The 25,261-nt window shown below is 36.9% G+C and overlaps 2 protein-coding genes across 9 annotated transcripts in view; one reads left to right on the top strand and one right to left on the bottom strand.

Moving 5' to 3' along the window:
• Positions 1–1,208: 1,208 nt before the first annotated feature.
• Positions 1,209–8,088, bottom strand: zbtb21 (zinc finger and BTB domain containing 21). 2 transcript variants are annotated; one of them, XM_087271014.1, is made up of 3 exons: positions 7,982–8,088; positions 5,915–6,073; positions 1,209–5,783 (listed from the first exon to the last, which is right to left on the bottom strand). In XM_087271014.1, the coding sequence occupies exon 3, from the start codon at positions 5,715–5,717 to the stop codon at positions 2,997–2,999; it is 2,721 nt and encodes a 906-aa protein (XP_087127140.1). In that variant the 5' UTR covers positions 5,718–5,783; positions 5,915–6,073; positions 7,982–8,088; the 3' UTR covers positions 1,209–2,996. The 2 variants fall into 2 exon arrangements, with proteins under 2 accessions (XP_087127140.1, XP_087127139.1); XM_087271013.1 differs by having other exon boundaries at positions 1,209–6,073.
• The window catches only part of umodl1 (uromodulin-like 1), a 35,378-nt gene continuing 17,634 nt past the window's right edge, over positions 7,518–25,261 (top strand). Inside the window, exons 1-8 of one of the 7 annotated variants that reach the window (XM_087269657.1) lie at positions 7,518–7,587; positions 14,697–14,777; positions 18,723–18,965; positions 19,051–19,233; positions 19,323–19,429; positions 22,471–22,654; positions 23,569–23,642; positions 24,910–25,017. In XM_087269657.1, the coding sequence (XP_087125783.1) occupies positions 24,918–25,017 (100 nt within the window). In that variant the 5' untranslated portion in view covers positions 7,518–7,587; positions 14,697–14,777; positions 18,723–18,965; ... (3 more) ...; positions 23,569–23,642; positions 24,910–24,917. 7 annotated transcript variants of the gene reach the window in all.

The following is a 25,261-nucleotide window of genomic DNA, read 5'->3' as shown; positions in this document are numbered from 1 at the left end:
GATATATTTAGAGGTTTATTTTATTGCAAAGTACACTAAAACCATGCCCCATCGAGTAATGAAAAGTTCTACACATACTTATATGTTATTTATTTAGACAAGTGTCAGTGTTTAGTAGGGGTGTAACGAAGTGCAACCCACAGTTCAGAACGCGCATGACCAGCGAATTAATACATTTTACTCGTAGATTAATACTTAATTTGTAACGATCACAGAGAGATTTTCTCTAGCGTCGTTCAAATCACATGTGAAAGCATTTAGGCTTTACTGAAAAATATGACAGAAGAAGTTGTGGTAGGTTATTCAGGATGTGGTGGGCTTCTTAGGCTATTAAAGGTGTTTTCTGTCACTACTTGTAAGCTGAACAATTAATCATTTAAAGATCAGGATCGTAACACCCACGCAACAAATGATAAATGATGGTGATTTGCAGATGTTTATTAATCCTACAAATCGATGCGTTCAAATCTGTGTTTGAAAAACTCAAAAACCTGGAAACAGATTCAATCTTTAGTCTTTTGAGTTGGTAATGAAGTTACAAACAGTCAAATAACAATGAAGTATTGGGATAACAGTCTATAGTTTAGATATAACCACTGATGTTTATGGTAAAGATTAAAATCAGCGTCATATGCATTTAACAACGCTCAAAAATAAAAGTTGTAGGCAGCAAATTACATTATTTAACCAGTAGGTAGCGACAACCAGTCATCAAAAATATGCCACTGAATAATTGTTCAAAAATGACACATCTAGCAATGAAACATGAAGTTTTATGATTGAAAATGAGTCTAAAATTAAATATGGGTTGTACAAATTATATTGTTAGATTTATACAGTAGTAGTAACAGTGATTTTTTTTTACATTACTGAATATTTTACTGTTTTTTTTATTCAGCTGATTATTTCTTCAATTAATTTGTAATAAAATTACAAGTTCTTGTAATAAATGGAAAGCAAATTAATCTGCTCCTCTTTTTTGCTGATTCAAAAAATGGTCCGATCTGTAAATGAAAAACCACAATGTGATCTAAAGCGTGAGATTTGTGATCCGTTACACTAGTTTTTAGACTGGTTTCCCCACTCCCATTAAAAATATTTTTCACTCAATTGATAAGCTTAAACAACAAAATAAAAGACTGTCTAACCAGACTATCTGATCATTTTGTAATTAACACCAAGTCCAAATCATGGTTGATAAAAAAACATTTCATTTGCACAGTATTGATATTTATTTTTAGAAAGCAAGCACGGAAAACAGTAGAAAATGCTTTAACACAAAAACTGATACAGTTTTTAAAGCCACGTTAGAACAATTCAAGTGCTTACAAATATTAGTTATTGCAGTGATACCACAGGAATACCAAAAGATATACTTTTTCATAAAACAGAGCAAATGTTGTACAAACGAAGACCATAAAAATGTATTTTGAGGATTAAATGTTCCGTTCTGTCATCACCGTTATTCATTCAACGTCATACAATCTTTCAGTTAAAGTTATTTTATCATCAGGACACTCGTTTAACCTTAACAAAAAGCTGATAGCGTCGTAATACTGGGGACGAAAGTAACTGCAAACTAAAGTATTACAATCCTGAGAAGTAGCCAACTCAGAAGTTTATCAATACCTTTTTTTTTTGGGTGGGGGATTAGGAAGGAATGTATTACTGCTTTATTCATCTTAATATAGATTAAATGACAGTAGCTGATGGAAAATGCAAAGAGCAAGCAACATAATTTTGTGCTCAACAAAGGCCACAAGCTTGCCAAGCCAAACATCCCCTAATGTAAGGGAAGAAGACTTTTACTTAATTCGTTAATAGTTGCTAAATATATACCAAGAAATAAGATTGTTGCTTTTGTGCTTTCATATTTTAGAATAAAGATCTTCTCTGGGTCATACCGTCACAGAAAAGCTCGACCGCACATCAGGAATGTCCAACCATTCAACATTGCATCAAGACTTCATTAATCACTGAGTACTGAGTTCTGGTAAGTTGAGCTCGCGCTACGGTACAGCTCACAATGTACTGATACAGTACCGATACAGTGTGAAAATCTAATTGAACTTCATCTCTACACATTTATGAGAAGTAATTCCCACATATACTGCATGTCCTGTACAATAAAAGTATTAGAAGATCCACATCGCAGGCACACACTAAACTGCTTAAAGAACGTAATCACTCCAAAACCTGCCATTTGTACATATAAAGCCTTCTATTTGTTCAATACAATCACTGAATATCATCCACAAGAGAAATACCATGAAAGTCTACATAACTGGCAAGAAACACGTGAACAGAATACTCTTAAAATAAAATAAAAATACAACTAGCAATGTCGAAATTAAATTAATAGCATGTTTCCTTAATGTTCGTTTTTGATCCCATTTCCTCTGCTTGTTATGTGATTATAAATCACATTAAATAATGTTTTATTAAACAATCAAATAGCGACGTAGGCAGGGGGCTGGACTGGGCATATAACAAAATCTACATAGCTTCATTTCCGAATTAAACCCACAGCTATCATTTTAGGCTAGCAATAAGCGATTTAATTGATCTCAATTTGATCTTTCTTTTCTAACTAAAACAAACGCCATGTTTACACCAGCCTGTGCTTTAAATAGAGAACAATATTTATTTGGAATTGCTCAAAAAGTGCTAAATAACAGTATAAAGGCCACTAAAACAAGAAATGTATGCGTCTCCAATCCCCAAGGGAAGGAAATCACACATTGTTTGTTTGCGATAATCTATATCCAAGAGTACTTGAGGTGAAATAAATTGGTTTCATTTATAACAGTCTTTCAATAAACTTTATAATACAGGGAGATGCAACTCTTGGCATGCAATCCAAGGTACCTCTGACAGTCTGAATACTGTTAACAGAAAGGAGGAGTATTCAGTATGATCAAATGCTAATAATAAATCCCTGGGTTTAGACTGCGAGTTAGTCGAATCCAACGGTTAGGGCTACAAATGTGCAACTTTTACGTATGGCTCTGTTCGTGACTCCACAGACTGAAAGCAGTCTTAAAAGTCCGGTGACAGAATTTGCACATGTACTGGCGTTTAAAAGTGAGTGCGGAGAGCGTTGGGGCATGGTAAAATAGTGTGTCGGATTCCTGAGGCGTGGTCGTTTTATCTGTGCTGTCGGACTTGTCGTGAGATTGTTCACCAGGCTCGTTGTCACCATTCTTGTCCTGCTCTAGCTTCTTCAGTTTGGTTGATGGTGATGCTGAGCCCCTTGGTTCGTCCTCAGAGGCGTCCACCCCAGATCGAGTCGCTTTGAGTGGGGGTTCTTGAGAAGACGGAGGCTCTGGGATGGAAATAGTAAGAGGTGGAGAAGGAGATGGAGAAGACGGAGGCCTGTCGATCTCTCTCATCCCTGGCTCTTCAGATGTGGACATGTGGGACTGGTAGTGGCTCCAGAGGCGGAAGTTGGTCCTGAATGCTTTGTGACATATGTGGCAGATGAAGGGTTTAATGTGGCAAAGCAGTTCCTGATGTCGTTCCAGGTCTTTGTGGGTGCTGAAAAGCTTCCCACACTTCTCACAAGGCCAAACCCCTGGTTCTTCTGGTCCGATAGAAGCACCACTCACATTATCCTTAGCGGACACTGCTTCCTCTTGAGGTTCCTCTTTAACCTGCAACTTCCCTTGACCATGAGCACTCAAGTCCTCTGGGACATAGGATGATGAGTCTTCTGAATCATACATGGGTGGAACTGAGGAGTCACTGTACGCTGCTTCCTCTCTTGGGTCACGTATCGACTCCTGAGTAGGAGGAACTCCAAGAGCATTGGATGATTCATTATTATTGCTTTCCTGGAGACTGAGAGTTAGCTGCTCCTTCACACTCATCATATTGTGATTGTGAACCTCCACCTGATGACGCCATATGCTGAAAGACGACTTAAATGTGCGCATACACTCAAGGCAGGTCAGCTTTTTGTACTTGCAGTGTGATTCGTGGTCTTTCTTGACCACAGTGTTGGAGAATCGAAGCCCACAGTATGGACAGACAGTTGCATACCTGCAAGCGCGCTCATGGTCTTCTAACTCAGTCAAAGTAGGGAGTTTCTCATTGCAAAGCCGGCAAGAAAAAGCATCCTTGTCTTGACTTTCTTTAAAATGTGGCAGCTGCTGCTGTTTATATTGAAGGTCTTTTTCAGGATCAGTGTCAAGGTTAGCCTGTTCGCTGGAGTGACCCTTTATGTGGAGCTTTAAGTGCGACTGGAAAAAAAACATTTTGCCACAGAAGGGGCACCCGTATGACCGTGATCGCCTGCTTTTCCTGCCGAAGGTTTGCGACTGCAGGCCTTGCTTGGTTCTCCTGAGCTTCATAATCAAGGCTTTTTTAATTTCCCGCTCTCTGACAATATCAATTAGCTTCCTCTGAAACTTCTCATCCAGGACCGAGTAGGAACTGGACGAGGGTGCAGGATTTTGCACCACGCCATGCTGAGTTTGGCAGTGAGTCCAGACCTTGAAGTTTGTATGAAAGCGTTTGTGGCAGATGTCACAAGCGTACGGCTTCTCTGGATTGTGGTACATATTCACATGTCGATAAAGACCCGCGTTCGATCTGAAAACCTTTAGGCAGTTCCAGCACTTAAACATTTTGTTTGGCCGAAGTTCTCCAGGTTCCTCGGTGCAACTGTCTATGTTGGAATTGTAAGGTGCTTCATCTAATGTGGTCTCCTGATGCAACAGATGGTGCTCATTAACAGGCCTGGATCTCTTAAAGGGCATGTAACTACCATCCATCTTACTCTTCCTCTTCACAGAGGCAGTGAAGTACCCTCTGGGACCTTCATCATAGTTTGCCTGGAAGTCTTTAAAATTCACTGGCAGGTTGTCTCCAACAGTAATGCGGACAATTTCAGAAGGGTCAGCAAGGGGACTGCTGGGCTCTGCTTTAATCCTGTGTTGGTTGGTTTGAGTACCTTCTGACATAATTGGATGTCTCGACCTGAGAAGAAGCGGCATATCTTTTGACACCTGATCCACAAGTTCAGGAGGGGGCGACCTTGCTAATGTGGGCATTAACTTGACAACAGATTGTTCTCGACTTTGTGAGTCTTTTAGTTCCAATGCTGGAGAAAAAGCTGGAACTGGACTATCCATGGACAATGATCTGCGTAGCAGACTTTTAATAAGTGGCCCACTCCGGTCAACGGTTTGGCTTCGTAGACCTTGATGCTCACCCACTGGTTTGGAATCATGCAATGTCTCCATTCCTCCATCGATGGCTCCATCAGCTTGATCTGATTGTAAACTAGCATGCTGTACTGACTCACTGAATGACACAGAGGATGTTAGCTGTGGTCTCATACATGGCGGTCGGTATTCAGTCCGACGCCTCAGTATGGATGTTGGAGAGGAGATGATAGATCCACAGCTGCCATCGACTGTGTTGCTGTTTGAATGTCTGCTGCTGGAGGTACTGTTAGTCTCTTTTTCATTTGGTTTGACTTGTCCTGAGGATTGGCTCTGGTCACTGAAACTGTGTGCGGGATGCTCTGTGACCTGCTTAAATAATTTTCCCTGAAGGCTCAAACTTTTCCTCTGAAACATATCAATGCCGTACTGATCTTCCTGACCTTGATGTACAATAACGCTTCTCTTTTGATAGGTGCCATCCTCCTCCTCAGAAGCTGAAATCCTTTTTCTTGACACACAGTATGAAGCCTGAGGTCTTACAGACATGATGTTGGTTAGAAAAGGAATGCCGAGGCTGTATCCCAGCTCCTGTATGGCCGCCAGGCTACATTTCTCCACAAACAGAGACGAGGAGTAGATGTAGTTTAGCACAATCTCAAAAGCATCGGGCTCACAGAAGTCAAGCTGAACAATGGAGCGGTTCTCCGAGTCCCTTCTGGAGAACACAGACTGGAAATACTCACTGCAGGCTGCAAGGATGCTTTTATGGGCCTGGTACTGTTGATCACCCACTAACAACACAACATCACAGAGCTGGCCTTTCAAGCGCTGCTCGTTGAGGGAACCCAGCAGTGAAATACCATGGGCTGGGTTACAGTAGTGCCCCAGGCTTTCCATTTTGGCTGTGAAGGAAAATAAGAAGGAAAACACACATTTAGTGACATCACAAGAGACATGGGATGCCCCAAAATTAACATTTTCTGTTTTTTTACTCATTCTTAGGCTTTCCAAGTTCGTGTTTTCATAAATTGTGTATTTAGTATAGTGTATCTAGTAGTATAGTGTTATAAAAAATGTGCAGTTTCCTGTACAGACTGATTGGTTCACTTCGAATGACCTTATTGTATGATCAGTAGTCACAGGTCTTTGTTGTTTTATTTATTTTGTAATATTAAAAGTGGCAGTGGCTGTGTTCTTGAATTTGCAGTATCAACAAGGATCATATTTCAGCTAAAAAATCTTTTTTAATATGTCTGAGAAGAAAAGTCACCTGCATCTTGGATGGCCAGAGGGTGAGTAATTAAACATCAAACCTTATTTGTGGGTGAACTACCCCTTTAATGCACAAGACAACGTGTAGACCATTTTGAGGCATATAAACGATAACAATAGTCCTGACGTATTTCCTGTTTTACATTTTAAATTTCAATAGCTTCCGAGAGTCCAGAAACTTCCACATATTGATAAATAATGTTACTATAGCTGTTATAACAACAAGTTATGATTGAATCGCCTCATGTTACAGATATGAAATAGTTTAACAAGCAGGAAATGTTTTTGAGCCAATGAAATCCCCACATTGAAATGGTCTATATGTTCATCTGTAAATACAATGTGCATTGTTATTTCATGTTTATTCATAATAGATCAGTTATTAATATCAATTTATGCAATTTGGAATGTACAAACTACATTATTATTACATTATAACAAGTTGCCAAAAATTGATCATTAAAATTTTAAAGGGTTATCATTAGGGCTGGGCTGATAAACAATATTATATTGAATCGTGAAAAACAAAAAAATCATACTCATACCTTAGGAACAGAATTACAGAAAATTGACTTTTTGAAACCCAACGGTATACCTTGAAAATGGTTATCGTCTCATGCCTATTTACCAGCTAATAACCTTATCATTACAAATAAAATGAAACTTCTGCACCTAATAATAGGAGCCTGATAGAAAATACTACGTCTGATGGATTTAGAGGGTTTTGCATCTTAACTCTTCATATGTCGATATCATTCAGTATGGAAAACAATTATCAAGATTGCATTTTTGCCAAATTACCCAGCCCTAGTTATCATAATCTACTCTATAACACACATGTAAACAAAAATCACATGTCTGACAAAATATGCACTTAAAATAGTGTTTTGTTTCATTTATTTTGATAAAACTGTTGCACAGAATAAAGTTTAACATGCAGATACACCAAAAACATGCATATTAATCTCATGTGCACAATTTAAACCAACGCATTATAATATTACGACAATCAAATTAAAGCGTAAAACCCAGTTAGTGGCCTGTCAGTGTGTGCGCATGCGCACAGCGAATGCTGATTACATCATGTCTAACGTTAGTTACAGTTGGTTTTATGGGACTATTCGCTCATGAAAATGAGGCGTGGGTATGTTTAGATTTGCAACCGACATAATTTCACAGCATAATCCTGCTTAAATCATAATCTCAAATGAAACCATTTGTTGACTGCGCTGCCAAACTGCGGGCACATTATTAAACACGTCACAAAACACAAGCAACCGGTTGCGTTTCTTCACTATTCAGAAGATCGGAAATGAAGCGACGAGAACACGCGTCTGCGCGCGCACGCACACACATACACACACACACACACTCTGTCACCAACTGCGCAGACGTCGCATCCTGCACAACAGGCTGGTGAGAGAGTGAGAGCGAGAAAATCTCCACGGCGTTACGTCAGGAAACCCCGCTTTTACCCAAACAACATCCAACTACTTAAATTAGACGACGAAATAAAGTTGTTGGGGATTTGGACTCACCCTGCCTGGGTGGCTTTGGGCGCCGCGGAGCTCCGACACTGGACTTTGTTTCAGAGTTGCGTTGAGCATGAAGCAGTCGTGATTCCATCCATCTTGTATTTGACGTCATCCCACTCTAGGGATGAGGTCATCGCTAAGAGCGCTCGTCACGTGTGCTGCTCTCCGATTGGCTGCCGCGTGAGCTGTGGGCGGGCACGGAGGAAATGAGCGGAGGATGACGGACTGATAAACAGTGGAGATATGTTTGCACGTATGCACACACTCGTTAAAGTCACAGGTGGCATTTTACTTTGAGAGTGCGTATAGAAATCAGCTCGCTTGTCATTCTCCTGCAAGTGAGCATTTGAGCCAGGAGTTTTCAAACTTTTAGATGCAGAGGAGCCACACATTTGGCAATTTATCCTATATTGTACATACTTTTTGTTGCCTAAAATGTATATAAACGCCTGAAACTAAGCATTGTACATTTTTATTTTATGCAAACACATGCTCTAAATAACATTATATTTTAAATACTATTAATGAAACGCATAACTCTTGTCATTTAAAGCAATAGTGGACACAAAAAAAATCTGTCATCATTTACTCACACTTATTCAAGTTTCTTGTTTTCTGTTGAGGACAAAAGAAGATATTTTGAAGAATGCTGGTCGCAGGCACACACTGACTTACATAGTATTTTTTTTACTATTATTGAGCTCATCATTCAATCTACTTATTATTTTATGTCAATCTGTGTAAATATATATTTATTCAGTTTTTATATTAAAGTAATTGTATAAGATATATGAATGCTTGTATGCAGGGCCACTATTAGTCAAAAGGGTGCCCTAAGCAAAATTTTACCCTGGTGCCCCCACAGAGGAACAGAAATATATGTACACACAAACACATGTACACACACAAACCTACTGTATGTATTTAATTATTGATTTATTTATATATGGGAGGGGGGGGGGGGGGGGGTCCTAACTTTTCCCCCTAGCGGCACCCCTGGTGATGCTATCATGATGTCAATATGGACCAAAATTTCTAAGAAACATTTCCAGCACCTGGCTCAATTAAAATAGTTGAGTTAAAAATACCACAATATATAACCCAACTATAGGTTATTATAGAACCTTATTTTAACCCAATGCATTGGGTTATATAATGTGATGCAATGCATTGGGTTATTTTAATTAAATGTTGCTTTTTCCCATTCTGGTATGACCATTGCTACTATTAGCAGTACTACTATTAGTTTTACATTATGGCTGTGTAAATAAATAACATTTATTTTTCAAAGATATTGGAAATGCTTTATTTCCATTACATTTTAAGTTCCAGACACTTAAGGGTTTTTAATGTAGATCGGCTATGAAGGGCGCGTTTGTATCATCAATAACTAAGAGTGCTGGTGAAATGGATATAAAAACATGGCAGGAAGAGGTAATTAAAAAAAAAAAATCAATATTATTGCGATAGAGCTTAAATTAACTTTACAATGCAAAAACAACATTACGTACGCATATTAATCCAGCTGTTATGTGCCAGTTCAATCAGTTGACTGTTGAAATTCCAATTTTTTAATGCGACTGGTTAAGATATTAAAATAATAACCAAATAAAGGTTAAAAATAACCTAACAAAGCACCAAATATTTAACCCAACTGGTTGAGTTATTAATACATAACCCAATTAAGGTTCAAAATGACCCAACAATGCACCAAATATTTTTAACTTAACCACTGGGTTAAATAAATAACTCAACGTTTTTTAGAGTATGTTGAATCTTTGTCACACAGCATTAAGGTAGTTCTGAAGGCAAAACGGGGTCCAACCTGGTACTAGTAAGGTATGCCTAATAAAGTGGCCGGTGAGTGTATATTATATGACAGTCACCAACCTGATTTTACCAAGGAGGACATGTTCCTGGATTAATCTTAATGTTGATCTTAGAACAACATTCCAGTCAGCCAATCATAATTAAGGGATATGTTTACAGTTTATGTAAAGTTTAGGCTTTCGGTTAGTTTCATCCTTCTATATGATTGTTATTCAACTATAATTCCCATCTGATTTTGACAATAATTTACAGTTATATTTGGGTTTAGGGGTAGGGAATGGTATGGATTACATTTTCCAAAAAAAAAAAAAAAGACATTCCAGGATCAACATAGATATTAATGCAGGATCGCATTGTAAAACTTAAATAAAAGTCAAAAAGTTATTATTTTTATTTTACATGTTAAGGTTTTAGTTACTATACTCTCAAAATCACTACGCATAAATTGCAGATTTTGTAAAAAAGTAAAATAAAATTCTGCACAGAAAAAAAAAATGTCCATAGATTTTGTCTTTTGACCAGCTTTCTTCAAAAAGAAAGAAAGAAACCACATTGGAGAATAAATGATATGGGAAAGCTTTACCTTTACATATTTTTGCCATGTGTTCAGACATCTTCTTATCGTTTTATTTGACAACAGAATACCAATATATTATTAATACTATTTGGATAAAATGTATTATTTTTTATGGATTTTTTCACCTACTTTTTATTGTACGCTATTTACTTACTTACTTGTTCTTATTTCCTTTTATTGATTAAATCACTATATATATATATATATATATATATATATATATATATTTCCAATCATTTCCCCAGGCCAAGGTCTACATGCCGCTGATTTAACCAACATATTCCTGTCGTTGATTCAAATGTTTAATAGCAAAGCATAATTTTGCAAAAAGCATAATTTTGCAAAAATAAAAAATTAAACTACTATCCAAAATGTGCTCTTCTGTTTGCAGACAATAATGCATTTTATTAGCAAAAAGGAGAGACATTACCACAGTGACCTTTTTAATTGAAAATATTGGCTCAATAAATAAAATCAATTTCATCTGATTAATAAAAACATTTTAATCAATTAGAAAATCATTAAAAGTTTCAGCACAAATAATCACATTTTTCGATTTTAATTTTTAGCACTTCTAAATAATCACACTGTATTGCCCTGAAAGACTTTAATTGGATTAAGTTGCTTATGATATATTTCTATGCTATAAAACACCATATGTGATATGTGCACGCTCATCAAGGCGAATAACTAACAATAATTGCACACAGGCCTAATTCTAGAAGATCTGAGCTCTTTCCCTCTGAAACTAATTAAAATAATGTAATTAATAAGCTCTGTCAAAGTGTCATGGGACATTATTATACTTTCCTAAGGGAGATTTAAATTGCATTTACCTGTGGACAAGCCAAGTTGTAAGAAAGTGAAACTAACTCTGTCACGTGGATTTTAAATGTTTGTGCAGGAAAACTGCATTCACTATATTTAATTTTTTTTTTTTTTGGATTTAATTGTTTTTGTGGAAAAAATAAAAATGTATGAGAAGTCAAAGAAATGTCTTGTACTCTCATAAGCCATTTTATATACTTTTAACTTATTTTGCAATCTTCCATTGACCTTATTCTTCATGCACAAGCGGGTGCAGGAATAATTTGGGCTCAAGACTTCTGGTCTCATTCACTTCCATTGATTTTTAAACATTAAAACAGCTCGTCATGCTGCTTGATGTTGCAAACTGATATTATCTACTTATATTATTCTACTTTTCATGTATACTCCTCAACACATTTTTTTTGTTGAGCAAGTATTTTGACAGTTTTCAGCCGTTTATTATTTCTAGTCATTTCTCCCATAGGCAACTCAATTGGAAAATCTAAAACAATCACAAAAACGAGAGCACTTCCGCATTGCAGAATAACGTCAATATTGCTTGCTGTTTCTTTAAATTAATGCACTGGGATTGGTCGCAATATCATATTTTCACTCTTTAAAAGAAACACAAGAAAACATATTTTGTACAGGATGTTTAAAGACAGCATAAAGTACGGAAGTTAAGATTGTTTTTTCCCATATTGGGATTTACGCTCTTGAAATGGGAAAGAAATTTAGGGCAGTGTATAATTTGGTCTTTTGTGAATCTATTGGATTGTTAGAAGAAGACCGATGCTAACAAAATGAAGGAAGTTTGACAAATGTACAAAAGACACAAGACACGCCCTGATAGCCCCGCCCTAAAAGACTGACCCCACCCTTAAGGCATGTGACCTGGGGTCGGTAGCACCAGCAGTGCGCAAGTTAAAACGTAGCCTATTTGTGACTTAAAGGGACACCAAGTTACAATTTACGCAATACTAAATATTTTTGTGTAGCACCACTTAACTTAGTTTAAACGAGGGTTGCCCAAACTCAATCCTGGAGGGCCGGTGTCCTGCAGAGTTTTGGTCTAACCCCAATCAGACACACCTGGGCTAGCTAATCAAGCTCTTAGTAAGCTTTTAACTCCCTCTATTCACAGCCTTATTTTTCTCCTAAAACTCACATTTTTGCGGTTTGTGAAAGAAGAGTTTAATTTAAAGAGTTTAATTTTCTTTCAAGGTGTTTTGTGTTAATTGTATCCATTAATTAAAATGAGAATTTCTTCATGATTAGTGGCTGACTGTAATGTAGTGTACTTTAAAAATGTAGTCTGTCATTTAATTTTTACAGGACAGTTATATACAGACGCATTAGTTGCCGAATAGTGAAGCAGTTAAACGATTTAAATGCTTCTTAATGGATATTACATCATTTAACGTGACAACGCATGACTATACAGAGAGCTTACGACCTACTAACTACTAAGGACCCATGTGGTGCAACCAAAGTGAGAACAAATTTTGTTTAGTATTTACCGACCCTCTATGTGGAATTTTCGTTCCAGTTTAAGACAGAACTTACGATCAGCTGGTGCAACCCTACCCAGCAGTGCGTAAGTCAAAACGTCGCCTAGTTGTGACTTAAGGGGCACTAATTTACAATTTACACACTACTAAATATTTTGTGTTGCCGCTGAACTTAGTTTAAACGTAACGATACAATCCAACTAAATATTTTCGGCAGCCTCCCCCATGTAAAATAGTAGAAAAGAAACGACAGCAAGATTAATTTACAGAGGAGCTTACGATAATAATGAAGAATGATCTCCCTCTACTCACAGCCTTATTTTCTCCAAAATGCGTTTTATTATATATTACATCATTTACCTCGGCTACGCATGACTTTACAGAGAGCTTATGACCTACTAACTATGGTTTACCTTAAAAACATGTGGTGCAACCGAAGTAAGATCAAATTTAGTTACAAACTAGTAGTTACTAAGCCCCTAGTGTGGACTTTACTTTCCAGTTTAAGAAATAACGTAGCTGGTGCAACCCAGCCCAGATGTGAAAATTAAACGTTTTTCATAAACCGAAAATAAAAAGATTTGAGAAGAAATAAGGCTGTGAGGAGAGGGAGATCATTCTTCATTATTATCATGAGCTCTCTATATAAATTAATCTCGCCGTCGTCTCTTTTCTACCATTATACATGGGTGGAGGCTGACGTATCGTTACGTTTAAACTAAGTTCAGTAATGCAACACAAAAGTATTTAGTAATGGGCAAGTTGTAACTTAGTGTCCCTTTAAGTCACAACTAGGCTACGTTTTAACTTGCACACTGCTGGTGCAACCCTACCCAGAAGTGAACAAAATTTGTTTTGAAAATAATGACGTGCACAGATACATTGTTTATAACAAGAACTACTATATACAGTTTGGTTGACAGTAACAGATTCCAAATGCAAATAGCACACTTGTAATCATCTCTGGACCTTTTATCTGCTCATTGTAATTGGGATAATAAGGAAATAACACACACCTGGTCATGGAACAGCTTAGAAGCCAATTGTCCAATTACTTTTGGACCCTTAACAAGTGGGAGGCACATTTGCAAACTCTTGTAATTCCCACATCGTTCACCTGATTTGGATGTAAATACCCTCATATTAAAGCTGACAGTCTGCAGTTACAGCACATTTTTTGTTGTCATGTCATTGTTTTACATCAAATCGATTGTATTGGTGTATAGAGCCAAAAATGTTACAATTGTGTCGATGTCCAAATATTTATGCATCTAAATGTACATATATAAAAATAGGAAGAGTAAATTTGATTTCATGCCGACTTTAAGCTCCATTTTTTCTCCTCAGTCTATTTTTTTGACGAATAGCATGCTGAATAACGATCCGCTTAGTATTTTCTCAAGCACACAGTACACTGTGCACTCCTGCTCTCTGCATGAGAACACATTAGTCACTCGGTGAGCGCATAACACTGACATTCTTTAATTAGGCTATTTTTCACACCACATTAATTAGCTGCTAGATTTATCCAAATGCCAGCCTGGCTGCAGATAATCTGCCGTCCGTATGTGTGTGTGAATGTCTGTGCTGTATTTACGACTTGTAGCATGTTCTCAATGGCTGAACATTGTGTGCACAGCTTATTCTGAGCAAACTGCTTTAATCATGGCACAATGACACTGATGTCAATGCAAAACAATAATAATAATATTAATTCAACACTGCTCAACACAAGTCATAATAGTGAACACGAGGAGCAAAATTAGGGACTAAAACCCAATGTTTGGTAAGATACTAAATCAAATTATAGTCACTCTTGTTTATAATAAGCATCATTATTCCCTTTTTTTCTTAAAACTCCAGTCAAACTGAGTAATTATTCCCAGCTTTACATCATCTAACTGATAAAAGTTCAATAAATAAAAATCATACTGTAATAGTTAGTAAATTGCTTTTTAAACATGCAGTTGATCGTCTACTGTTGTTTCAGGAGTCTTTTGGATCAAAGCAGACTCAAGGGAGACGATGGGCGTCTGGAAAGATTTGGAAGAGAGAAGCAGGTGTCAGAGAGGTTTGCCTTTCTTACAGAGAGTGCTAGTGTGTGTGTATGTGTGGAGCTCATAGAGCAACCTGTTACATTCACCATGACTTAGTGTGTTTTTAAAAACAAGAAGCAAGCATTTGGCACATCAAAATGCATTGGGTTGTTGGTGCCTGGGTAATCACATTACTCTATGGCTTTGGAAGAGGGCATAACACTTTAATTGAAGGTAGGAACATTTTGCTTTTGCTATTTTAAAATTAGATAGTAGGAAGAGTACAATATATACATTTCATGTTGACCTTGTCATGCTTTGGTAAACCTTTGAATCTCATATTGAGTTTGTCTCACAGGAAAAAAAATCTTTGCGATGCTGGAAACTTTCTAAATTTAGGATATTTTTTTCTGTCCATTGAGATTTTGTTTGCAAATTTGAATCTCTCTTCAACTAAATGTAATTCTATACTTGTAGTTTTGACTTACAAATAAGTATAACTGCTGTTTGGCCTATACTATACTGTGGTAACTAAAATACAATATAGTGTTTATGCAGTAAATTGAACTGAGTGCTATAAATATGCATTTTCTTTTTTAAAATACTACTGTTACAGTTTTTTAAGATTTATTTTTGGCATTTTTGCCTTTATGATAGGACATTATATATATACACAAAATTAAAGCTGTAGAGAGAAGGGGGTGGGATTGGAAAAGGTCAACAAATCATTACTTAAATCGGGTGCCCATGGCGTAGTTACATTACATATCAGCGCACTGACTACTAGTCCATTGGTGCCACTGTTCTCAATTTTGTAAAATTTTTGAATACTTTTATTCAGGATGTATTACTGTAAATTAAGGATGTGTTGAAATTGACAATACAAACATTTACAGTAAAGTTTTTAAAAAGATTTTAGTTTAAAAATAATAATACTGTTATCACAGAGCCCTGTTTTTACACCAAATATTAAGTGTTTTCAATACTGTTTCAAAATGATGTGACGCATGCTTTTTTGTGACTATGGATCACAAAACTAGTTTTAAGTGTCAATTTAGGAAATTGAGTTTTATGCATTATCTAAAAGTAAAAAAAACATTGATATTTGGTTTCTACTTGGAGATACAACTACTGTATGTGAATATCTGGAATCTGATGGTTAAAAAATACAAATATTGAAAAAATTGCCTTTGAAATTGTCCAAAATTAAGTTCTCTTCTTTGCACACTACTAATCAAAAAATTGTATTTTGTTATATTTATGGTGGGAAAATTACAAAATATTTTATGTAACATAAATTGGATATATTGCTCCTTTTTACAACATGCAAAATATGTGCAGTTTTGGTGGCTGTTGCTTTAAATTGAAATGAAATTGTGTTTTTTTTTTCAAAAGTGGGTGGAGTATAGCGGCAGATTCAAAACACGGCTAATCTGAAAATTTATCTAATCAGGGTTAATCTGAAAAGGCTATCTGAAAATCTGATTATGTCAAAAGGAGTTCTCAGAAAAAGAAAGCATGGGACAATAACTGTTTTCAAGGTTTACCGCAGTTTAGAAAAATTTCAAGGTTTTAAAACCACAAAAACTTTCTGTCATTCCTATAGAATAAGTACTATTTTTTATGACTATTTCATATAATTTTTAAGGGCAACAGTATCTTAAACAGAAAAGGACCCACCACATCAAAAGCTACTGGTGTTTTTGAAACTAATGAGGACAGCAGAAGTCAATGTTTACTTTAATTATTTAGCCTGACATGTTTACTGTTTCAAAATATTTAAAATGTTACTTAGAATAAAATATAATGTGTTCAATAGGGGGTAAAGTTTTTTTTTTTTACCGAGACATTAATGAGAACATATTAAAGCAGCAATCACAATGGACCCTTTTCACAAACCTGTTGTGACGCATTTGACGGACATCATCATCTTAAATCCTTTAAAGTTTTTAATATTTAAAAATTTTGTATGAACACTTACATATATTTATATATGTATTATATCATCTTAGCTTCAAATGACAAAAAAAAAAAAACGAATTACCACTTGTGCGAGGGGTTTCTATGCAGTGTTTATGGGACAGCACAGCAAATTTGATGTTATTCTCTCTTCTGGTTGCCGTCATCAGTATTACACAATTTTTTCCTCTTTCTGAAAGTCTTGATAACATCATCGTGGAGTTTTTCTTTTATTATTCGAGCGAATAAGATTGTAAATAAAAGTATTTGTTGTATTCTCCCGTTCACTGCAGTAAGCTACGCTCTTAAGTTTTCCCCAACTATGATGACTTCCGCTACTGAGAAACCCGGAAGTTGAAAAGGGTCTATACCTGAAACTGTAATATTTTTATTCAAGGTTATCTGGTAGACTCCGCTGTTCATGTGTGCATCTAAAAACTCCTGAATTATTATGCCTTTTATTCCCTGATATTATCTTCAGCATGTACGATGAAAACTCTTATGGCAGACAGCTTCTTCTCACTCAGGGCTGTTCATGCTGATGAGGGAGAGATTGTCACTAATTGGCGGGGTTTTCACCTCTCTGATAACATGTACAAAGAGAGAAGTGTTTCTGCAGACTGTTTAATTAAGTGCGATCAGGGCTTGACATTAACTGTTTTGAACACCAGTCACTGTGGCTAGTAGATTTACAACATTACTAGCCACTCATCATTTTCACTAGCCACAGTTTTGTTGTTGGGAAAATATATTTTATATGCATAAATACAACTTTGGCATGCAAAAATTACTTGAGTTAGATGTTGTGTTATGTCCACATGAGTGCTCATTCATTTAACTTTTTGTGTGTCGTGTATGAGATTGCTCAATGAGTATGAGCAAATGAGTCATGGATTTAAAGTGTTGTATTACAAAAAGTTTTTATTTCACACGACTTTTCAGAGCACAAAATTATCGATTTACCTAATGTATCTCTGACCACACCAAACATTTTTTTTCGTCCACAATTTTTAAACGTGTCAAAACAAGCAAAATATAGCTGTATACTGTCCAGTATATAAACATTTCTTAAAAAAAAAAACAAAAAAAACAATGCACAGTAATCTGTCCTGGCTAAAGGTCTCAGATCACCAGTTAGCTACACACAAATGAGGAGTTAATCTCCCATTTAAGCAATGTTATTGTGTTATTGTAAAAAAATATATAATTAAAACATATTAACAAAAATACCTGAAAGCAAATGAAAACAGGTGAAAAACAAACCGAATGTGAAAATGAAAGGATGATCTCACGCACACGGTTAACATTAGGCCTGTTAAAAATCTGTTCAAACAATGGTTAAAGCGAAAGCAACTGGCACTGTTTACAAAAAGACAAATCTGGAGCTCCTTAAAGCAGCAAGACTGTGGGTACGCGACTATCGCTTTTTGTCAAGTCTATAAATGTGAGCGCGCACACGTTTTAAACAATCATCAACATTGATCATCCTCTCCTTCGGTATTTACCCCCTTACTTTTGTTCGCGCGAACGCAATTGGTTTGGTCAGTCATGCTGCTTCTCAATTCTAAGATCGCATTTTTACGCATATTGGGAAAGAAATGGGTAAGAAAACTACAATTTAAATAGTATGTTCAACCGGCCAAAGTGGCTAGTGGAGGTGGCTGTCTGACCCGCCACAGGTGAAATCTACCCGCATTTGGCGTGTTGGCAGGTGTTAATGTCAAGCCCTGAGTGTGATTATAAAAAAATAGAATACATTTTTACCATTAGAAGCTGGTTATATTCACAGATTTTGCCACACAACTGTGTTTAAGCCTCTTATAAAAGTGATTTATGCATATTAGGTCCCTATTTTCTAATGATTTATGGCATTATAGTAAAAGCAATAACCATGATGCAATTTAGTTTTTTCCCAAATGCAACATAAGACTGTTTTTGTGTTCCAGGGTCACAAATGTTAGGGAGTGTTTAAACTATTACATTGTATTAAACTGAATATTTAAACTACTTGCATTCTTTAGGATATGAGCAGACACTGTCAGGTTATCATCTGTGTAACATGACTGAGCTCGTGTCGATGACCAGGGTGGTCTCTTATCCCTCCCCATACACCCAGAGGAGAGCGTGTGGCGGGTGGCTGCCATGGAACATGTGTGAAGTCACCGTTTATAAGACAGCATATCAAACAGAGGTGTATTACATCTCCCGACAGGTGAAGACATGTTGCCATGGCTACGAACAAGTTGGTAGTTACTGTGCCTTGCGTGAGTATGTTCAACTAAATCAGAGTGAAAGTGGAAAGTGAAGGAATGCAATTTTATATATTGATTGATATTATTTTTATCTCAGCCTTGAACAAAAGTGCAGAATTCACATCTAAACCAGGACTGTGTCCCTCAGCAAGAGCAACAGGGAATCTTTCAGACTCTGGAACTGTGTGCAACTGGGACACAGATTGTCCACAGTGGCAAAAATGCTGTCAGACTGAAAACAACTCCAGCATCTCTCGGTGTTTAGAGCCAGTGCCAGCAGGTAAACACTATCCCATGCAATGAACACAGAATTTCTATTCATTATAAAATAACATACAATTTTATATAAAAATATAATTTGTGCTCAAGCCAACAGAACCTGGTGCTTCAACGTGACAATAACCGTAAGGACAACCTATGAGCTATTGGCAATCGACAAAGGTCTCTTGAACCACACCAGACTGCTTCACTCTGTGGTTTGTAATCATTTGCTGTATAAAGTGCCTGAGTCTGAGAGTACATGTAGAAGTTTGCAGCCAGACACTATTAAATCATCTTGCTGTGTTCCAAAACAAAAGAGTTCCCTACCTAGCATACAGTAAAGGGACAGTAATAATGACTTCAAACCACACTGAACTGAGCTAAACTGAACTGAACTTAAACACTAAAAACTGAACAACCCTGATCCAGTTACTATGAGCATTTATGTGAAGCTGCTTTGACACAATCTACATTGTAAAAGCGCTATACAAATAAAGCTGAATTGAATTGAATTGAACAGTTCACCCCAAAAAGTTCTGTTATCATTTACTCACCCTTCACTTGTTCAAAATCTATTTGAGTTTCTATTTGAGTTTTTTTTTTTTTTTGTTGAACACAAAAGATACTTTGAAGAATGCTGATAGCTGGCACCCATTGACTTCTATAGTATTTCATTTTTCCTACTATGGAATACCAGCAGCCAACATTCCTCAATATATCTTCTTTTGTGTTCAACAGAAGAAAGAAATTAATAAAGGTTTAAAACAAGCGGCAACATCCCACTCTCCCACATGAAGCCAACACGGAAGTAACTGAAACTGCAATTCATCGACTGGCCTTTGGGGGCTGGCTCCAGAAGGTCCAGATGTTCACTGACTGCAATGTTAAATTGGCCAATTTTATAGCTGATAAAAACATGTTTACAGCCTGGTACAAAAGATGTTTTTGGTGCATAAAGCTAATACTACTCTTTGTGACAACTGTGAGGGAGGTGCAAACTTTTCATTTAAATTGAGTAATATTAAGTTTGCATAAATAAGGGCATGGCCACCTGAGTGACAGCTAGGTCTCGCTGGTAGCCATCATGTCACCTCAGCCGATTCTGGCTGATTAGGCTCTGAGCTCGGCTACTTTGGCTCAGCAAATATTTCGTATTTTTGTTTTGTTTTATGTGGCTTTACAAAGTCAACTGCCTTTTGGGATTATTTCTTACACTCATCAGATAATATGGTAGGGGTGTCAAAAATTAATTGTTTCTTTGGTGCACCGTGATGCAGACGTAGACAATTCTGTATCGGTTTAGAAATAATCATAACAGGTTATTGTGTACTGACGTCATTTATCTCATATGTGCTATGTCGCCGTAGCTTACTATGGCAAGGGAGACGAGTGCGAGTATTTACAACGCTCTAACTACTTAAAAACGCAGAAACTGTGCACAATTTCACTGCATGTGTGTTTGCTTTTCACTGACACTTACAGCAGAAGCCCCTAGTAAACTCCATTTCTCTCTCTCACTGTGGCCCACTTGACCTGCTGGCGTGACTTTTCCTCTCCTCTCGGCTGTTACAGCAATACTTCTGCATACAGACACGAGCACGTGCCTGCAGAGTTTTCTCCACCGTGACTATCATAGATCAGCTGTGATCGCCGCTGCCGTTTATCTGTGTCACTCATCTGTGAAGAGTGCCAGCGCATAACAGCCAATCGAAGCCCTTTCTGTTGAGCATGTGACCAATCAAAGGGGTGTAAGAACTTGGTAGACAAGGATCAGAAAGCGACCAGGATATTTATATTTGTTAATTTGCTATAAATGCTTGTGTTGTTTAAAGGTACAGTTTATATATTTATATATCTGATTGTTTGTATTAAAGGACAAATTTGTATTACAAATAGTATATTTATATATATATATATATATATATATATATATATATATATATATATATATATATATATATATATATATATATATCAAATTGAATCGAATTGATGGCATGATAATCGTAACTGAACCGAACCGTAAGACTAGTGTAGATTCACACCTCTATAATATGGTATGCTGTGCATTTAATTGTGCTCACAAACCATTCAAGTGACCTCTTTTTATGAGGTGATTAACACTCTTACTCTTGACAATTCTAGAGCAGTCATCTGAACTATCGCTTTTTTAAGTTTACAAAAGAGGGTTTTCATAGAGACACAATAGAAGAACCATTGGGTCCACTAAATTCTGTGAATTTTCTTAAGTGTAAGGAACATTTTAATAATCTAAGGAGCATTTTTCCCATATTATGCACAACAATCACCAGATTACATTATGAAACTTCTGAGACCTTCCATGACCTTCCATAAAAAATGGTGACTTAAGCACCAACCAATAACAACAGGATAACCACACAGATCAACGTTTTGAAGCACACCTCAAATACTTTATCTGCAGTGAGTAGCCTGTAAAAATGCTGGGTTTCAAACAGTTCCTTCATGTTATCCCAACACAAATCGAATAAGTTTACTTAAACGTTTAAACAAATAAGTTGGTTGAACATAAAACAATGAAATTAGCCGGCAGCTAGCTCTCTACAACTCTTACATGGTCGCACTGAAGCCAAGCAGGGCTGCGCCCGGTCAGTACCTGGATGGGAGACATGGGAAAGCTAGGTTGCTCTGGAAGTGGTGTTAGTGAGGCCAGCAAGGGGTGCTCAACCTGTGGTCTGTGTTGGTCACCCAGTATATTGATGGGGACTCTATACTCTTCAGTGAGCGCCGTCTTTCGGATGACATGTTAAAAAGAGGTCTTGACTCTCTGTGGTTGTTAAAAATCCCAGGATGTCTTTCGAAAAAGAGTAGGGGTTTAACCCCGGCATCCTGGCCAATTTGCCCACTGGCCTCCAAACCATCCCCAAATCATAATTGGCTTCATCATTCTGTCTCCTCTCCACCAATCAGCTGGTGTTTGGTGTGCGTTCATGCGCAATATGGCTACCGTCGCGTCATCCAGGTGGATGCTGCACACTGGTGGTGGATGAGAAGATTCCCCCCCCCTAAAAATCTGTTAAGCACTTTGAGTGACCAGAAAAGCGCTATATAAATGTAAAGAATTATTATTATTATTATCATTATTAAATTGTCCACCCCAAAAATTAAGAATTATGTTTCAACCAATTTTAAATAAGTAGTTGAACAAGTAGCAAACATCTTTTTTTTTTGAGTGTATATTGATCAGCAGTAATGTAAAGTTTGGGTCATTCCACAGGTAACAGGTGCTCTGGGAAATGCTGAGTTTTCTGTGCATCATGTCTGGTCGTGGTCAGCAGGGCTCTTCGCAACATCTTCCTCTCTGCTCGTTTGTGCTTCTAAAGATTTCTCTATAAAAGTCATCTCTGCAAAACTCTATCAGCTGGGGAACATTGAGGAGGTGACTAATGTGGTGGTGCAAGGTATGACATAGATAATTCACAGTAGATAATTGTCAGTTTGAACTTCACTTATTTCCACAGTGGGGGAAACGTGATGTGTTATCCTGGAAATAATATTTCAAAGGGAGCTGCTGACATACATTTGAACCAAATTTTGGTAAAAACCCAAACAATACAAGCATAAAAATAAATAAATCAGAAAACGTGTTATGTGTAATAACAATGTTATTGGAATTTACAATGAGAAAGGGCAGAGGGGTGCTAAAGAACTACTGAGAGATTTCAGCTGCTGTCTGGGCTTTCACTGCCTTTCTACACCTCTGTTTCTTCATGTGTTCAATACTTTTTCCCTGCGTCATTTCATTTTATTACACATAATTTAATTTGTAAACTAGTCTTATTTTCTTTGCATATATGGATTTCTTTGGTTGTTATCAACATCTGGTGATAATTTCAAGTCAGCAGCACCTTTAGAAATATGTTTTCTGGGAAAAATGGTGATGTGTTCAATACTTATTTCCCCCGCTATATATGCCAGTCACTATGATGCATAGCAAGTTTAGATATGTGCATTGATAACCAGTTGTTTGATTGGATGGATTAATTAGCCAGTGAGTGTGTACTGTATGATTTCAGCTTGCCTATTGTCTTAATGAATCTACATCCGCAAAAGCGCTCATTCATACTGTACTCAATGATCATTACCTACACAGATGTGGATGAATGTGCTGAATGTTCACATGCAGATTGCGTGTATATATTAGGAAATTATTCATGTGTCTGCAATCATGGCTATCAAGACCACAATCCTTCACGGCCAGGAATAGTTTGCATGGGAAAAGAGAGTTATATAATGATGCTGTTTTTTTAACCACAAGAAATCCCATACATTTGATAGGATCAAGATGCAATTAAGTGTGTTGTTTCTAATGCAGTTCCCAGTGTCATTGCAGAGCCTTTCATAAACACCACTACTCAATCCTTGGTTACTCACTCAGCATCAGATACAGTAGATTGAATAATTTGAAAAGAATGCTTATGTCTGTTCTGAGGAAATAGAAATAGCATCTACATGGTATAAAGGGATTAGCTGATGTTACTTTATAAAAGTGAGTAAATCTGTTGCCTTCAAATTAAGTAAATGAACTACACTCACCGGCCACTTTATTAGGTACTTGTAACGGGTTGGACCATCTTTTGCCTTCAGAACTGCCTGAATCCTTTATAGCATATATTCAACAAGGTACTGGAAATATTCCTCAGAAATTTTAGCCCATATTGATATGATAGCATCACGCAGTTGCTGCAGATTTGTCAGCTGCACATCCATGATGCAAATTTCCAGTTCCACCACATCCCAAAGGTGCTCTATTGGATTGAGATCTGGTGACTGTGGAGGCTATTTGAGTACAGTGAACTCATTGTCATGATCAAGAAACCAGTCTGACATGATTGACGCTTTATCACATGGAGCGTAATTTGCTGGAAGTAGCCATCAGAAGATGGGTACACTTAAAGGGATGGAGACAATAAACAATACTTAGGCAGGCTGTAGCGTTAACACGATGCTCAATTGTTGTAACGAGTGGTTATTTGAGTTACTGTTGCCTTTCTATCAGACCTCTGGCATCAACAAAGCATTTTCACACACAGAACTGCTGCTCACTGGATATTTTCTGTTTTTCGGATCATTCTTTGTAAACCCTAGAAAAGGTTGTGTGTGAAAATCCCAGTAGATCAGCAGTTTCCGAAGTGCTCAGACCAGCCCATCTTGCACCAACAACCATGCCACATTCAAAGTCACTTAAATCCCCTTTCTTTCACATTCTGATGCTCGGTTTTAACTGCAGCAGATCATCTTGACCATGTCTACATCCCTAAATGAGTTACTACATGTGATCTAATCATTGGCTGATTAGAAATTTACATTAACAAGCAGTTGGACAGGTGTACCTAATAAAGTGGCCAATGAGTGGATATTGCGAAATTATAAAAATTAATTCAACATAACATTTCCAGGGTAAAACAGATTTACTCAATTTTTTAAATTTAAAAGTCAGTAGGTTTACACCTTTTTTAAAGTAAAGTAGGTAACTGTATTTTACAGTGCACACCAAAACTCAAATAATAACAGCACAGAAAAACAATATCATATGGAGTCACTGTTAAGGATTGTTCTTGTTGTGGACAGGCCTTAATTCCTAAAAATCAACATAATGCTGATCAATCATTATGTATGAACTGTGTTTGTGTTGCTGCTGTCACTCTGTTATTAGGAACTAATATGTTCATTGGAGAACCATCGAGTACTGTCACCTCAGGACCATTCTGGACATCTTCACATTCATATAATCCAACCAGCAGCCCACCCTCTTCTACATGTGGTTTGTTAAGCAATTTTTATCTAGATCGCACACTTTTGATAATACATTTTGAGAGATAGGAATAAATAAGGTGTTCTTAGATCAAGTCAATAATGCTTTAAAGAAATAAGACTTTCTCTAGAAGAAAAAAATAACAGGAAATCCTGTGAAAAAATGTCCTTGCACTGTTAAACATCACTTGGAAAATATTAGAAAAATTCATTCATTTATTTTCTTTTCGGCTTAGTCCCTTTATTAATCAGGG

This window comes from Danio rerio, chromosome 10 (genome assembly GCF_052040795.2).
Source record: "Danio rerio strain M-AB ecotype USA chromosome 10, GRCz13ab, whole genome shotgun sequence".
Classification (NCBI taxonomy): domain Eukaryota; kingdom Metazoa; phylum Chordata; class Actinopteri; order Cypriniformes; family Danionidae; genus Danio; species Danio rerio.
Note: the sequence above shows the minus strand (reverse complement) of the source record. Positions and strands in the feature narration are given on the sequence as shown.

Excerpts from the sequence above, each read along its gene's own strand:
- zbtb21 (XM_087271013.1), bottom strand. The coding sequence starts at position 8,069 with ATGGAATCACGACTGCTTCATGCTCAACGCAACTCTGAAACAAAGTCC. Across the intron at positions 6,074-7,981 it reads CCCAAAGCCACCCAGGCAGG|CCAAAATGGAAAGCCTGGGG; the intron begins GTGAGTCCAAAT and ends TTTCCTTCACAG.